General features: G+C 38.6%; 1 protein-coding gene across 3 annotated transcripts in view; it reads left to right on the top strand.

Moving 5' to 3' along the window:
* The window catches only part of ADAMTSL1 (ADAMTS like 1), a 415,229-nt gene that overhangs the window by 379,905 nt on the left and 17,882 nt on the right, over positions 1-17,442 (top strand). For all 3 annotated transcript variants that reach the window (XM_042013122.1, XM_042013121.1, XM_042013123.1), the window contains 3 exons: positions 3,314-3,442; positions 8,257-8,436; positions 10,290-10,424. In XM_042013122.1, the coding sequence (XP_041869056.1) occupies positions 3,314-3,442; positions 8,257-8,436; positions 10,290-10,424 (444 nt within the window). The remainder of the gene's footprint in view (positions 1-3,313; positions 3,443-8,256; positions 8,437-10,289; positions 10,425-17,442) is intronic.

Genomic DNA, 17,442 nt, shown 5'->3' with positions numbered 1-17,442 from the left:
TACACTGGGGAAAATGCAGGGTGTGAGCTCTGCACAAACCTGAGGCATAGTCCAGCTTTCATAGATAGTTTGTGAGGTTTATGTATCTCTGCAAGACATCAATGCTTTTTCTCACTTGCATCTCACATTCTCTTAAAGCGGTGCTTATCCCGATTATTTGCAGCCTATAGAGCCAGTGCAGTCCACACCTCCCAGCTTCTGTGCTTCATTTTAAACCTAACGCTGATCACTTCAAGTCTAACAGATGGATTGCAGGATTTACTCAGGTGTAGGTTAGGCAAGCCAGAAAACTTCCAGAGCTGAACAGCTATCCATTACAGATCAAACACTGTTTCATATTCGATCACAAGTATGGCTGATACAGTTTCAATTGAAGCAAATAGAGGGTCTCAAAAATTATATTCCATGTTTCTGTTCCTCTAGTAACAGGCTCTAAAGCAGACTAAATATCCTGTGCTGGTTTAGAATTCAGTTCTAAAGAAAACTCATCCAGATAAAAACCAATGGCAAAGGGAGTTAGAAGGATGAGTCCAGCTTCTTCCAGGTTCACTAGCAGACATGGTCAGCAAGCTCACAGCCACATCAGGACTAGCAGAAGGGTGGAGCTGCAAACATGAATGAAGATCTGTTGAGAAAGATACAGGAACAGAACAGACAATGACAGCTAATGACTGTGGCAGGGCAGAGAGGTCTTACAGAAGGAGGATCCTATTTATCGCCAAGGCAAAAGGAAACATGCTAGGAATGCTGGAAAACTTACCGTTTTTTGCAGATATACCCATTTCACTGCTTCAGCATGTGGAAACTCTTGGAGGCTTCCAGTGCATAGGCAGTAACCACCAGCTGCCAGTGTATCCATGTATGACTAGAGGAAGGAATAGCTGTTGATAAGTTTTAATTTTTAAAAATAAGTTTTTACACCAAAAACAGAAAATGTAAGAAGGCAACAGTGGATAACAGTGAAGCTCAGAAGATCAGTAAATCAACTAGAAAGGGACTTCGTCTTGTCCTTTAGCAGAACGGGTCAATCTTCCAGAGCAAAAAAGAAAGAGCTACAAATTACCTGTAGGCAAAACGGAAGAGACTGATCCTTTTTACACTAGTTCTATCAGAAGAGCGTTTGCTGAATTCCAGGCAGCTGCTGTTAGGATAGTGTCATATTTTAGGAGGAGCAACTCACACTAAAAATGTTGCACCAGCATGAGGCTGAACATGAGGTTAAAAAATCATCAGTCAAAATTGCTATTCAGTCCACATTCTTCCAGTGAGTGTAAAAGCCATAGATTTTGTACAGTGTGGTTTGTGGAAACAATTTTGTGTGACACTGTAAAAAATAAACTGAGCATTAGGTATACATGGGGCACAGGAAGGCTATTAGCTTTTTAATTATAATTAATTATCAAAACTATAATTTAAACTTTCAGGTGAATTAACATTGATGCTTCCCAGACTCAAGCAGAACTCCTCTTAAGGACTGGTACACTTTTGCATCTCACATCCAAGGCAAAGAGCTGAACAGCCTATAAAATGAGGCCATAAATATCAAAGTGAAGTACTGAGCAGTTTTTGCAACAAAGTAGCAATCTTTTTCACATAATGGAAGTATTCTCCAAAGAACCTGGAAAGCTGAGATCATCTTTAGAGGAATCAAGAGTGGGGCGAAAGCTTATTTCATTGAAGAATTTTCTGATTCATTCAACACGTGCATGGAAAAAAAAGACAGTGGAATATGCTCCTTTTTGTTTCCTCAATGGTTTCCTACTCATTTATGGGTTGAACAGCTAAAAGATTTTTAATCTTGTGGTGGGATTTTGGGAACCAATCAGGAAAAAGAAGGGTGATGGATAGCTGAAGAATTTTTCTTTCATTTCTTTAGACTTTGCCAAAAAGTATCAAAACTTCTGGAGGTATTTCAACAATAAAATGTAGTACTTTACTTAGCTATTCCTGGGCATTAAAATCACCAAAATAAAAAAAGGTAAAGTACAAAATAACCCCAAACTGATATGACAGGAATTCGAGATGAATGGTATCTTTTAAAAGCCCTGTAAATACAGCTATATGGAGAAATTTATATTTAAGGCTGAATTAAATTTTCAGAACTCTCCATGAGCTCAATGAACAAATTCTTTTTCTCACTTCCATTTTTTCTTCACTGGTCAGCTCCAAATTAACATACAAATAAAGCTAGTGATAGACATTAGCCTAAAACTGCAGCTTTTAGAGGCGAATGATGATATCTGAACTGGTTTTGTATCTGACCATATATTTAAAATGGAAAAAAAACGGTATTTATAGATTTTTGGAAAATTATGTGTTTGAAAATGCAACACTGAGTCAGAAACTCCTAAGTCCCATGCCATTTAAAGCAATTTTGTTATGTTCCGCTACTCCTGCAACACCCTGACTGCAGAGCATTTTCTTTGAGAGGGGAGCACCTTAATTCAGCTCTTGTCAGCTCTGCTGCATTAGTCCTCTCTCTCAAAGATAAGCGGGGGTACCTCTGACCTGTTTTTTAAGCATCCCTTTACAGTAGCCCTACAAAAGGTCTTGCAGAAGGCTTCTTGAGCCATTGATGGTGGAAAACTTCATAAGTAATCCCACAAAGACACACACAGCAGCAGGGAAACACCTTGGCTCACTTGCTGTCACCAATGTTGAAAGAACACATTATTGTGGGCAAAGCAGTAGCTCGATTAGAGATATACCCCTTCCCATCAGGTAATCTGTTTTGTTTTAGCTAAAACCTGTAGTAACAGTGTTTTGCATTAATACAGTTTATGTCACTCATCTTCTTGTGCTAGCCATTATGAGAAAACTTTCTGGTTATTGTCTGATCTTCCCCATCCCAGTGTTACCCCAGTAGGTTAAGGAAACCATGATTCATGTGTAGAAACAGCTTGCATGTTGCTCTAATCTTCCTGCCCCGTTAATGTGCCTGTAGCCATCACTCAGGCTCCTGTGTTTGGTCTTCACCAAAGAGTGGTAGTGCAGTTGCAGTGCCAGGCAAGCATCTTGCTGCAGCTCCAGTTGTGCTGGTGTTTATTGATTCAGCTGGTTCTCCGTTATGTCCATATGGCTTTAATGCTATTCTGCCTCTGCTTCAAGTGTGCTTTTTCTTTTTTCAAGGCAGCTTTACCCATGGAATTTGTTGACGCTGAAATATTATAAAAAGTGGGTGGCCTCACACTTCAGCATTTTCCCTTATCCACCTGTCTGTTGTGTGTACTTTCACAAGGTGTGTTCCAGCCCATCTGTCCCACAAGAGTCCCATGTGCTTGGTATGATAAATGGTGGTGCTTCTTTTGTGCAGGAAAGCCACTGATAAAGGCATCAAGAGCTACCGTGATCAACACTGAATCACCTGCTGTCACTGTTGACATTGGAACTGTGGTGAAAACAATCCAGAAAGCAAATGTTACCATTAACTGCCAGGTTGCAGGTAAAAAATAATTCTCTCCCATGCACATGTCTTTGGCTATACATTTCTGTGGGATTCTTTGCTAAATCCAGTTGCAGCCGAGTGAAATTGCAAGGTTTTCCTAGGTCTCAGGCAAACTTCATTGCTTCCATTAATTCTTGTCATAGAACTTGTCCTCTTTTTATCCATATCAAACAAGGCAAGTGTAGTGGCTTAGGACATTTGAGCTCAAAAAAAAATTGAGTCAATACGACAGGCATTGTTGTTAGAGATACACCATGTGGTATGGATGTGACAAAACTGATGCACATGGCTACCTGTTGGGGATGTTTGGTGAGAATATACAAATATAGGCTGATTAATTTCATCATTGATGGGGTTTTTAAAGATCACTCCAGTTTTTAAAGATCACTGCCAAACTTACTTTACATTAAAGGCATGCTAGCACATATTATTTTCTGTTTTTTCCTTTTCTTTTTCATCTTGGGAATGCAGGAGTTCAGAGGAATTCTACTGAAACAGGATTCTCCCTTAAACTGTTTTCCAGTCAGAGACTGAATGTTCCTCAGTCTTACAGTGACAACTTGCCTCTTTCGAATGGTAACCAAAATAGGTTGACCTTACCTGTGTGTGGCAGTCCTACAGCTGTTGGTGAAAATGATGTTGATATGGAGGAGGAGGAGTGTGGGAAGGGAGAGAGCTGGAAAATCTCTAAAGACCTGGGGCCAGACCATGGATTCATTACACTTTTATACATAGTATGAGGAAGCATAGGAGGGAGGGGAGCAACTTAAAAAACATGAAGTGAGCCATGCTGAGTGTTACATCAATATCTGCCCTGGAGTGTGAAGTCCCTTAGACCCTTGCTTTAGTTTCTTATCCCTAGCAGCTACTTCAGATAATTCTAAATAAGCATCTTCACTGCAAATATACAAATGTCCTGGTTCTTTTACACTTTGTGCTCACTTTAAGCACTTAGTGGTTTTTTCTTTCTTCAAGTGCTGCCAACCAAACCCTTAGGCAAATTCTAACCTGAAGAGTATTTGTCTAAAGTTTCATTGTTTGTTCATCTGTCCTTTAGCAAAACATGCACAATAGCTGTGCATATTATGTTTGCAAGAGCAAAACACTAGCCTGTGATCACAATTTATTAATTACTCTCAGTGGGCTGAATGAAGGAAAAGTAAGGTATCGTTTTTCCTAGGTTCATGAAGGAGAAAGTTCATTTATTCCCTTGGCCTCTCAACATAGGCATTAGACACTCTCTTGCAATCAGACTGATGTCCAGTGACCTTCAAGGAAGAAGATGAAAGTGGTACTATTGTTTTTTCCCTGGGCCTCTCCATGCTCACCTGCACAGACTTTGTGTGAAGGAGACTAAATATCACATGAACACAAAGTATTTTGGATTTCTCTCTCTTAGCTGCCCAGACTCAGAACCCACAGATTCAGACAGTTACTGCTGATCTAAGAAGTGTAGACATTTCCTTTCAGTATGAAGGCACCATGTAAACAACAGGATGTGACTAAACAAAGTTGCCACAGTACTTATAACATCAGAAATCTACAGGAGGGAAGCACAAAATGGTCAGAGGCACAGATTCAAAGTCTTTTTCTGAGAGGAAAATAATCTCTAGCAATTTTGTGAAGCTCTCACACTATGACAACATCCAAAATAGAAAATTTTAGCAGTGTCTTCTCTTCTAGGGGAAGGCTTTTTGCTATCTAGCAGCATTATTGTATATTGGAATCTTCTGTGGTACAGAAGAAATTTTCGTAAATTCTAATTTTCTGCATGGGTGAAAAAAAAAATCTTCTGCTACTGCCTCCACAGAAAATGTTATCTATGTTGACACCAGAGATCAATGCTCTTGAAATTATGATAAAATCATAAACCACAAGCTGTGATGTTACAAAGGAAATAAGAGAGTGAGTAATGAGGGCAGATATGTTTTATGGGCACTAGAATCCTAAATTCATAAAAATAGTGTTAATAATTCAACAGCAATTACAAAAAAGCTACCTTGAGAAATGATCCAAGAACAGCAATTTCTATCAGCTGTCTCACCTATACATGGAAAATAAACCATCTCATAAAACCTGTAACAGAATGTGCGAATAAATGCAATTTTCCTCCTAATGTAAGCACAAATTTTTTGTTTTAGCATCAGCTTTGTGATTATTGGATCTTTCATATATTTGATCATCCTTAGAACAATCAATTCTAAGAATAACATGCAGTATTTCTTGAGTCAGCAAATGTGTTGTATCCTAATGACTTCTTTAGTGTAGATGAACTTTACATCTGTATAGGTTGCCAAAGCTCCCCAGGAAACATTAATAATGAAATGGCTACTAAATCATAGTAAGTTAATGCAATAACATCTGGTAATAAAAAAGAGATTAGAATGTAAGAATAAAGTTAACATAATTAGAAAGCAAACTGGCATATCCAGAAATTACGTGGAGACTTGTATGGATGAAAACAATTCCTCGCACGGTCTTGTAAATCTGTAAGTTTTTTCCTTCTAGTACTTTCCCTCTAGTCATGTCAGGATGTCCCAAGCCAGTGCAACTAATGGGACTTGTTCTAGGTCAGAGTTCAGTGACAGTAAATCCTGTTATTACAAGCTGCGTTTCAATCACTGTGCTGTACAGTCTGTAGTATAGAAGCATGCGTGTATTGGATCTGGATGCCTCAGCTCATGTAAGGACACATCTTTACTGAGAGTCAGCAAGACAGCAGAATAGATACTCATAAGAGAAATATTAAGGATCAGTTATTATATTTTCTAAAGCTGCATTTTCTGTCAAGGGACAGAAGTACACACTTGCTGCTGACAGGTGTTGATAAACCTGGAGAAGGTTACTTAAAAATAAGAGATAATGGAAGAGTACACTACCAAAGCCTAGGGAGTAATTTTATCTTGCTCTTTAACTTCTTAAGAGAGGCATAAGCACTGTCAAAATCTGTGTTCTGAGTTGAAATCTATAGATATTAACTGAAAGACAAGGGAAAACAATCATTCTGAATGCAATTAGTTTAATTGGCACCTGATGTGAATTATGTCAAGATAAATATCTATTTCAGTTTTACCACAAAGACAGTGTTGTGGTTTTGATCAAGATTTTAAAAATCAACATTATTTCTCTTGACACAACTTCACTGCTTTGTCTGTAGAGGTGAAGGAATGTTTTTTAACTATTGTTAGGTAATTGTGGTCAATTCCAGACTTCTCCAAAACTAATCCTAGGGGAATGCCCAACCAAAAGTCACTCAGGAGTCTTGCAGATGTCTCTGACTTCCAGCTGGAGGATTTTCTCTGAGCTTCAGAAAGCCAGCAGCATTTCTGGTGTGAGTAACTTGACTACTGTGGGCAATTTCACTTAAAAATAGGATGTGAGAGCAATTTGGATTGCATCAGTATCACTAGGGAGCTTTCTGTTGATTTCAGCACTTAAATTGTGCAGATATTCTTTTGAATACCAGAAGCTTCAAGCAAGCTGGCCCAAACTGTTACTGAAAATACAGTTTGACATGAAAGAAGAAACCAATTTTTAAAAGCTAGTTCATAGGGCATTCTGCAAAATGTCATGTGCAATTAGTGACTGTTGAGTCAGAACAGGTTTGGAAGGGTGGCTTAAAATATATTACCTTCCTGTCCTTTATCTCCTTGTATCTTTGTTGTTCCAGTTTGCAGTTCTTTCAATTCTCCTAAACATTCCTTTCCTCTGTATTTCACCTACATGCTGAAGGTTTTATTTTCTAGTTCATGTCTTGCTTTATGGTCCATGTTTATTCATCAGCTGTACCAGATGGTGAAATTCAATTCACTATTCCAAGAATATTGTGGCATTGGAAACCAGTCACCACTGTTAGAACCTTGTATTGCTATGACTCCTTTCTCCCAGAGCTCCTGATTTAGCAAAGTTATCTCAACAGTCTTACACTATTCTTCTTGCTAGCATCCCAGGTAGCCTTTTTGTGCTGTATACATGCACACTGATGGAGGGGAAAGCTGAAGAAGAATAGACTTGGATAATTATTCATTAGCTCAAGTCTTGCCTGCCCAGCAAAGTGAGTTCTGTTTCCAGCTGGCACCTCTCAGACTTTAAGTCTCTGTGATACCTCTGCAAGGGAAACACTCAGCCCTCTGTCCTCTGCCATCCACCATTACCCAACAAAACCGACTGAAATGCTCTTGCTACCCCTTGCGGCAGTGATGCGACATGATGCGTTTGCTCGTCCCTGTGCTGTCTGTCTCCTGTTCCCATCTGGCGGCTGTGCGTGTTACTGAAGGTGGGAGCTCAAAAGAGAATGAAACTGCTGCTCATTGACACACACTGCCTATCTTTCCCGAAGCAAACTGTAAGAACAGCTGTACCTGCAAACCTCCTCTTAGCGTGGAAACACTGAAGACAGAGGAAGGACAAACTTGTAGAATACAATTCAGAAAAACGTTTTTGTAGCATTGCTGGACATTTTGTAGGCAGAATGCATCTTTCTTAGACTCAATAGCAATACCTCAACATTAAGGGGATCTCACTTTTAACCCCTTTTTCTTCTGCCGCTAGTGAAGTGCAGATGAACCTACCTTTCTAGGCTAGGGCCTGCAAGAAGCATATTGTGTCTGGCTCTGTGTTTATTTTGTTGTTTTATTTGAGTCACTGCTCTAAAAGACGGTGGCCATATGAAATCTTGCTTGTCCCTTCCCCTTTTTATTTAGCTTTTACTCAGTACTTCTCATCTCTTCTTCTTCTCCAACTATTTGCCTTACAAGTATTTTTTGCCTTGTAATTCTTACTTGTGTTACACTTTATCAATGTTTTTCCAGGTGTTCCTGAAGCAGAAGTTACTTGGTTTAAGAACAAGGTCAAGCTGTCCTCTACTCACCATCTGCATGATGGGTTGCTATTTATATCAAATGTTTCTCTATCAGATCAGGGGTTGTACTCCTGCAAGGCAGCCAATCTTCACGGGGAAGTAACTGAAAGCTCCCAGCTGTTGGTTCTTGGTAAGTCAAGGGCATTTTAGTATTTTTCACTTGCAACAATAGTAATGTGGCTACTGGCACATCCAGATGGCAGAACTAATCAGAGGTTGCGGGAAGAGGAAATGGCATGCAGGCAGCCCTGTTCTAAGAAAAGCATCAGTCTCCATTTGTACTCTGGGCAGCATCAGCTGAAGCAAGGTGGTGGTAAAAGTGGATAAGGAGAAAATGTCTAAGCACAGGGATTGCATCTCCCAGTCCCAAGATACTCAGTTTAACTCTTTCAGACTTGCTAGCTAAGAAAAGCATTTATTAACCATACCTGAAAGTGACTATCTTGAAACAAGAGTGATGCCACCTTTTCCCTGTGAAGTGCTCTTTCTCTGCTGAGCAATCTTTCCATTCAAGGCTGTGTGATACTGACCCACTTCACAAAAGGTACATTAATCCAGTACACTTCTAAAAAGTACATCCCAAGTTCAGTGAATGGTGAATTTTACTTTCCCCTGTGTTTTTAAACACCAGACAGAAAGTCCATCTGGGTGATTTGAAAGAGAGTGGCAGCTGGGAAATATGAGTGGAAGTGGTACCTGGTGGGAACTGGAAGTCTGGGAAAGGCATTTCCTTTTCTAGTAACTCATCTTCTGTAGTTTCTGTGTGCTGGCAGGTGAATGATCCATCCAACAAGTACTTTTTAAGTACTTTAGTGCATTTGATGGTGAAGTCTCAAATTTTGAAACATATTCCCCACAACTGGGGCAACACCATTAGAGCATCCACTACAGCTCTCATCTTTCATGACTAGAGTGAGCTTCCAGAGGAAGTGTAACAGTGAGATTTCTCAGGTTCACAAACAATACTAAAATGAAGGTTCACATATTTCTCCTGCTAATCCAGACTGGCTCTAGAATCTCAGTCTGAAAAAACAATCTGGAAAAAAAATCAGCTGAGTTTCAGCCTATAAATAAGACTCCTACATGATCTGTAAATCCTTTTCTGATCGTTATAAATGGCTTAACTTTTAAAGATGGTAAGTTACTGTGAGTTATGCAAGCTGCTTATGTTTCTAAGCAAACGACATTTTTAGCTCCTTGATGGAACAGAACAGTTCAGGTATCCTTGACCTGTACTCCTGGTGCTGATTGCTATCAGCAGTAGAAAGCTTGCATAATGTGTGCCATGATCTAATTGAAAGGGGTTGAAGCCACTATTCATTTAAATCAAATATCATGTCATTTTCGTGACAAACAGAATTGGGAATGCTAGGCATTACCACAATTTTTAAAATAGCATTATGATCAGTAAACAACTAAATCCTGCAGTGCTCAGCATAGACTGATCTTCTTGAGCTCTGAACTCTTAGTCCTTTGCAGTTCTTCCTAAGTGTACCACAGGATCTGGCAGGATGATAACCATATTTAATCAGGGTTTGATCCAGATTTTAGCAGACACTAAAAGTTTTTCACTAATTGCCATGAACATCTATTTGTTTTCTATGCTGTATACATTTGCTTTTTCTTCCAAGCCGCTGTATCTCCTGGTACCATATAACTCTGTCGCATGTGAAGAGAATCCACCAGAATGCTGTGGTAGCCTTCAGAGATCATCTCTTTTAGCTTGTGGTCATATTGATCCAGATGTTATTTTAATATTTTCTCCAGCACCTTACATAATATGAGGCAAAGCACTTTCAGTAGTTACCCAAAGTTGCTTAATCTGCCCCTCCGAAATGGTAATGTTGCAGGCACAGCGAAAATTGCAGCAATATCTGATGGGGGAAGATGGGAGGGCGGTGAGGGGGGTGGTAGGGGTTTATGTCCCAAGATGGTTTCTGCTACAGTGTTGCTCATCGCTTCATTTTCCCAATCTGTTACCAGAGCCTCCGCGACCTCTTCCTTACCTAGAAGACTTGACAGCAGTGCTCACCAGTGCTGGGCCCAGCACTCATTCAGTGCTGACCTCTCCTTCTGGAACAAAACTGACCATCAGTCCAGGAAGCTCTGCTCTTATAGGTAAGTCAAGTGCTTTAAGGCTTTTTAGATTTTTAAAGTCTTTAAAGTTTGTTATGCATCTGGTTAACCATTACATTAAAGATTTGCCTATCTAGACATGGGCAGTGAGACAAAAAACATCAAACCAACAGTTCATTGTCAGTCATAATCACTGCCAAATACTTTTTAGATCTCAGAAATTCATTTTAAAATAAAAGGTCCTTTAATTAGTCCAAAACTGCATGCAGAATAAGGGCTCCGTGATGCCCTTTATATATATATGTAGCATCCTGTAAGAATCAGTCCCTGCTCTGGGGGACTGGCAATCTTATTCAACTCAAAGACATGGCAGACCAGTGTGCCACTTGATTTAAAAGAACCATTGATGTTTCTGTTTCAGTTTTTCTTCTACATTTGGGTAGTTGCCTTACTATATGTGTGCTACTCATATTGTATATCCTTCTTCAGAGCCTTTTCCAGAGTCTTGCTTATCCCTCTCTCCGTGTTTTGATCTTGCAAGTTCTCTGTTTTAATCTGCTCATTTTATTCCTCTTTCTTATTTCACACAAACAATGTTTGCATGAAGCCATATAAGGAAATCATCCCCAATGAATGCTTTTCTTCTTTTCATCCGTTTCTGCCTTCCATACACGTTTACCCTCTTTACACAGCAAGTTCTTTTATATCCTGTAAACTTCTTTCAGATCTGTGGGTGTGATTTGTTTGCAAGGATATTCTAGTTATTTTCTAAATTTCAGGGTATGTTTATTTTATTATTTTATTTCACACACTACTTTGAAACTCTATTCAGGCTCAGATAGGCAAACAGCTTCTCTAATGAACATGTTGCTGCATACCATGAATATTTGTCAAGCCCTACAATTTCAGACCTATTTTTTCTCCTTTTAGAGGTAGGGATCTGAAACTTTTAGCAGGGGTTCTGCAGATATGATGTCCTGAGTGTTAATATGTCTCTGCACCTTCCAAAAGCATTCTTTCCTCACATTTAGTAGTAATTTTAAGATTTTGTTTTCACAGTGGAGGTATTCTATTTATGTTTTTAGTTTTGTATGGTTTACTTTTCCCAAGTGCTGACATCTGCATACATTTGCAATGGCTTTTAGCCTGCAGTTCTGGATTACATTTCTGTTTGCACAAAAACTGCACTGAAATAGTCCTCAGTGGGGGAAATATCATAGGTATTTAGTAGCATTAAATAAATCATTCTGGGTATGGTTTTATTATGCTCACAGATGTAAGACTGGGTCATACTCCTGTTTCATGCATTTCCTCTCAGATTTCCAAAAAGAGGTCTTCAGGAGTTCCAGGCAGTTTTAAATGTTTAAAAGCAGTAATTGAATGTCAAAGCGTGCTCTCCATTGCCTGTGTACAACTACCTCCAGATCAATTTCATTTGGCCATGCTGCCCTGTACCCTGCTGTGTCACTTCATGGGCAAGAAAATCCCATGAATAGTAATTACAAAATAGCAAACCAGTTTCATTCTTGAGGCAGTTCCCTCAGCTTCACTGAAGTTTTACTGGATTGAATTTGATCCTTGTTATCATTCAAACCTAGGAAAACTTTCTGAGATATTTTTTCTAACAAAAAATCAGCAGGGAATGGGATATCCAGTCAGTTAGAAAGCTATCCATTGGTTCTTTCCACCCAATCAACCTTAATCCTACTAAGTCTTTCAGCATTTGTTATGTTGAGGTGTTGGCTCTACATTCTCTGGACGTCCATATAAGAACTTCAGATATATAAATTGCTATGTATAAGATCCCTTGTTTGTGCTATTGTTAAGCACCATTATCTCTTAGGACTAAAAAGGCATTGAATTAGACATTGAATTCAAATACATTGAATATATTTGGAAATCTAGGCATATGAGGATTTGTTGAGTAGAGAAGGAAAATAGGATATATGCAAAGGAACAGAGTGAAATGTGAAGAAAAGGAGTGATAAGTAAGCTCTGGGTAAACATTCTGTTTTACGAAAGTTAAAGATAACAATGGTGAAAAATTACATTAGAAACCTGGATAAAGTCATGCAGGGGTTTGCCAGAGTTTCGTTTCATGCCTTGAGGGTTAAAAAAAATGCAAACAGAAAATATTAACACAGCAATGGAAGAATAAAGCTGCAAATGAGAACTTGTTTGGAAAGTAGCAACTGTATCAAATATAAAACAATTGACAGGCTGAGCTGCAAGGAGAGAAATAGAACTTCCAGATTATCATACATGCTATACACTGTCTTTTACAAAGTGGAATTGTGCAATGCTTCCACCATCATTTCAACCATTTGAAATTATTAACTTGCTCTCTGGAGTCATCTGCTATGGGTCTCTTCTATTTAAATTTCAGGGGGGTTGCACAAGATAAAGTTTAGTGTCAAAACACAGATACCTGGTTTGGAGGTTTTCCTTCTCATTGCAAGGGTCATTGAGTAGTCATTTATGTGCCTTCACAATAGAAGTAGAGGAAACCCTGTTAAAAGACCCATGCCCTGCCCAATGGACTCAGCAACATTTTTATCTTATATACTTCTTTTGCTGCCAAAGGTTTGAGATTCCGGGTAGCTTTCTAGGCCCAACTCATCATCCAGTTGGAGAGCATGATGTAGATGGTGACTTACGCAGATTGATGCTTTACTCTGCTCCTTCACAAATGTTGAAAATATGTGCAGAGTAGTGAAGTCTTCCCCAGTCCTCACATTCATTGTCAGGTTGTAGACACTTGTGTGTTATCTGCAGATCACACTCCTGAAGGACTAGACTATCCCTGAAGCAGAGCTAGAACATCCATGAGTTTGAAAATATTTCTGGGTTTTACAGCAGTGCAAACCGACAATCAGTGACTAGCCACAGACTGTCATGCACATTCTGATGTTCTTGGTTCATGGCAGACACACAAGACTTTACATTACACGTAAGATAAACACAGTTGATCTCTGAAGTGACACAAATTTTTATTTCTTTGGAAAGTTTTCACATTAGATCTTAATCTTACTACGGTTTCTGTCTTTGGGACTTTTTAAGTTTTCAATACAGTTTTTCCGAATGTTGGTGATGAAAATATTACAAGGAACACCACTTTTTTCATCAGAGAGGAAGTCTTCTATTTGTCACCTGATAAGAATTTTTGGGTTTTAAAAATATTCATGACCATTTGAGTTCTGTCAATTCTGATTACTTCATGGTGTTATCTTTTGGAATTAAAGAAACATCTTAAGCTCATGTATTTTCAGTAGCTTATCTATGCTGTAAGTATCACTGAATTTTTTACACAACTCCTTAGACACATTCCCATGAGTCTTCAGCTTTGTAAATGTTAATGTTGGCAGAAACCAGTGTTGTAGGATCCAGTGTTCCTGACTTCTGACATTCCTGCAGAAAAGGCTTTGGGCTTATCAAGAATACTTGTTTTCATTTAGGTTCAAGCTTGTTATTTCCTATATTTGAATATAATTCAGTAGGAAACTCTAAGGAGCTTAGAAATCCTTATGGAGATCCACTACAACTTCTCAAATATATTGTGATATTATTGGAGACCAGTTATCAGCAGACTTGGCAAAAGACACAAAATTTGATTTTAAAATATCTTCTCTTTTTAGCACTGAAGAATACTGAAGGTATTACAATTGTGTTGCACAGTGAAAGATGAAGCTTTAATAACTTTGACATCTATACCTTAGTTTTATTTAAATGAGGATTTTTGCAGGAACATTGGAAGAAATTTCAGAAATTAATACTTCTAGGAATATGGATACGTAGCACTCCCTATACATCGGAGTGAAGTAAAGAAGGCAGAAGGAAAATGTTATTTTAAGGAATCTGATAATATGAATAAATGGGGGAAAGCCTAGGCAATTATTTGAAGTCTGGTTCCCATCCGTCCTTACTTGTAAGGGATACTGAAAATTACTGTGAAGTTAGCTGATAAAGTGTATTTTTCTATGACCAGAAAAGTACAGTCAATTGTAACCAAAAAAAAAAAAAAAAGAAATACTGATGCACCATATTTATTGTGTTCTCCTTGATTACTTCCATATCAAATTTACTCACTTCACAAATCAGAACATTTTTTTACTGTCAGCACTGTGAACATAGTCCTAAAAAGAAAGTTTCTTTCTGGTTTTATACATTATCCCCAAAGACCACAGAGCTAGAGCAGCTTTGCTGCCAATTTCACTAGTGCTTCAGAAGATGACCAGCTGCACAGCAAAGTCCTGATCTGCAAACATCAGTATTTGAAATGCAACTGTTTTTAAGACAAAGTGATAACAAAAACTTTTCACTTGAAAGATACAAAGGATTTCCCCTTACCAAATTTACTGTGTTTCACTTTTCTTTTACTGGCAGTAGCATATCCCACTCATTTCTTAGTAAAATCACTTAGGTTCCCAGAAGATCACCCAGAAAGCAGAATTGAAAGATAGTCACCTTGCTTGCAGTGGGCAGCCTTTTGAATTTGAATAAATTACTTATTTTAAAGGTCCAACTGCAGTGGAGCCAAAGCCCAAAGTTCAGGGAGGGGTCAGGGTTTTTTTATTATTTCAGAGGGGTTCACTTCAAGTCTGTGTCTAGTATTTGCTTGTAGGTTTAAGAGTTATCTAGATGGGACAGCAGACAGAAAAATTAACCTAGAGGTTTTTACATGTTCTTGGGTGCATTATAGTGAGTCAAATGTACTTTAGGAGAAGAACCTGATCTCATAGATAGACTAATGTCAGGATCAAACTCTTTCAAGCAGAGCCAGAGAAGTTAATGCTGCAATTGCTTGCTAAGTATGGTGCCATAACATCTCGCTCTCATAGGACTGATACTTGTTCAAAATCAGTGTGAAAAGTAATAAATTATCCCAATGAACACAACTGATCTCACCAGTACAAATTTCTTTCAATGTTTGGCTATATACTCGAGAGCAAGAATATATCTTCTTGAAACGTTATGTTTTCTTGTACTCCTTTTTGCCCTTCCCATCACCACCATGAGCCTGTTTTAAATTTTCCTAGATTTGGGAGTTAATGCTGCATTAAAATTTGAAGTAGAAATGCAAAATAATTTGCAATCTGCACAGAGTCTGCAAAAAGAAAAGTCATGAGTAATTACAGCTAAACTGATGCCTGTGCTTCCCTTAAAGAAAAAGCTGCAGAAGCTGTGCAGTAGGATTCAAATAAAATCATGACCATCTGAGAAATTATTTTGCACAGTCATTTTTTTCTTCCTCATTCTCTGTAATAAATTGGCCATCATGTTTGAAAAGTAGTTCTAATGCTAAAGAATATTTTTTAGCAACTTTATTTGATATTAACATTATGTCTAGTGTGATGATGATAAAGTACCAGGTGCATTCATGGGATAATCTGTTCTTTTAACTGTGTTATCCATTCCTTTCAATTTTTGTCTCAGTGAAAAGTCTGCCTTGCCACAATATTTGTGAGAATTCCCAGGTAGATACATGACCTTTCTGTAAAGGCTAGAATTAAAATTAATATCAAGATTATGCCATTATCGTTGCAATTAATTGCCTAATCAGACACTATCACATTGATTAGATTCTGGATATTGTATAAAGTTCATAGAGTGTTGCAGCATCTTCCTTCTACATCAGAGTACAGCAGACTATGTCAGACTACACTGTAGCATTCCAGTGAAATGTGTGGCTTTTCTTTTGCATATATACATTGTGTACATTTGGGGTTAAAAATTACGTGGTGATACCTCTTCTTGGTTGAACATTTTGACTACACTAAAACAGTGTTTGCTTTTAAGGCAACCAGACACTAGTCCAGCCACTGCCAAGCTCTGAACACAGAGACAAGAGAGTGATGTCCTCTAGGCAATCTGCTGCTTTGAGTATTTTTCCTGCCTGCTGTTTCATGCCATGAATGATCTAATCTGACAACCACTGATCTACAGTAGTGGTCCAAAATACTTCCAATATAAAATAATATCACTGGCCTCTGGGGCAACATCTGCTGAATTATGAGGTTTTTGTAAGGGCTGCAGCCCTTGAACTTTTATCTCTAAGCTTTACCAGAATCACTGACCTAGATTTTGTTCTAATGTAGATATATGTGATGCAGAGTTCCACTGAGGCAAATCTTGATGGGTAAATAGGTGTATCAGACTTGCTGCGGGTATCCTGATATGGAGACCTCTCATTCTTCCAGCTCCTTCACATAAAAGGTCTTTTAGACTCTTGCAAAACTTAGGATTTATTCTAGAGTAAGTGTTAAGGGAGTATGAAACACTATGGGATTTCTGACATGTTGACTAAAGGACTTACTGAAGCGACCTCTCCCTCCATGACAGTCCTCAAATCTCTCCCAAACAACTACAGCACTTTGTTAATAGGACAGAAGTTACAGCCTCTCTGGAGCAAGCATCACTGCTATTCCCACACCTGTCTGCCCTCCACCTCCTCTGCTCTGCATTTATTATTTTCCTGGTGACACAGGAAGTTACCTGAGATGCTGTTTCAGAATGTAGTAAGTTTATATTGGATTATGAAATGCAGAAAACCTTCTACAGCAGCCCTGACATTTGCAGCTTGGTAATTTTGTTATGCGCCAGCTCTTGCTCTGTCTCTTGTTGAAACTTTTGTGCTGTCTTGTTGTTCAGTGCTTGTTCCATGAGTCTCATCTCAGTGCTGGTTTTCTCCTTTAAGTGTACAGTTAACCTGGAGCTGTAGCAGTGGTGGGGTAGAAGGTCACATTTTAACTCCTTTTCTGTTTTTGTCATGCACTGAATAAACCTATCAGAGTTCGCTTAGGTGGTTATTTGAGTGTGCTGTATCCATTACTATAGGCTTTGATTTGCCATTGCTGATTGTTTTCAGGCCAGTCCTTATTACTACATGATTCTCAGTGTGTAGGATTTCTGCTGTCTAAGTTTTAGAAAACAGTATTAACTACCAGAGCTCAAAAATTCTCTTGCTTTTTAATGTGCCCACCATGTGTCTGTGTATTTGGGAACATTTTTTACAGCCACTGTGGGGCTGGGAATGAGCCTGACTCAATTTTTGTGGAATACC

The sequence above is a fragment of the Corvus kubaryi genome, unplaced genomic scaffold (assembly GCF_017639235.1).
Source record: "Corvus kubaryi isolate FWS band 111438036 unplaced genomic scaffold, C.kubaryi_AGA036_p1.0 split1-37296, whole genome shotgun sequence".
Lineage (NCBI taxonomy): Eukaryota > Metazoa > Chordata > Aves > Passeriformes > Corvidae > Corvus > Corvus kubaryi.
The sequence above is the reverse complement of the archived record's forward strand: the minus strand, read 5'-3'. Positions and strand labels throughout refer to the sequence as shown.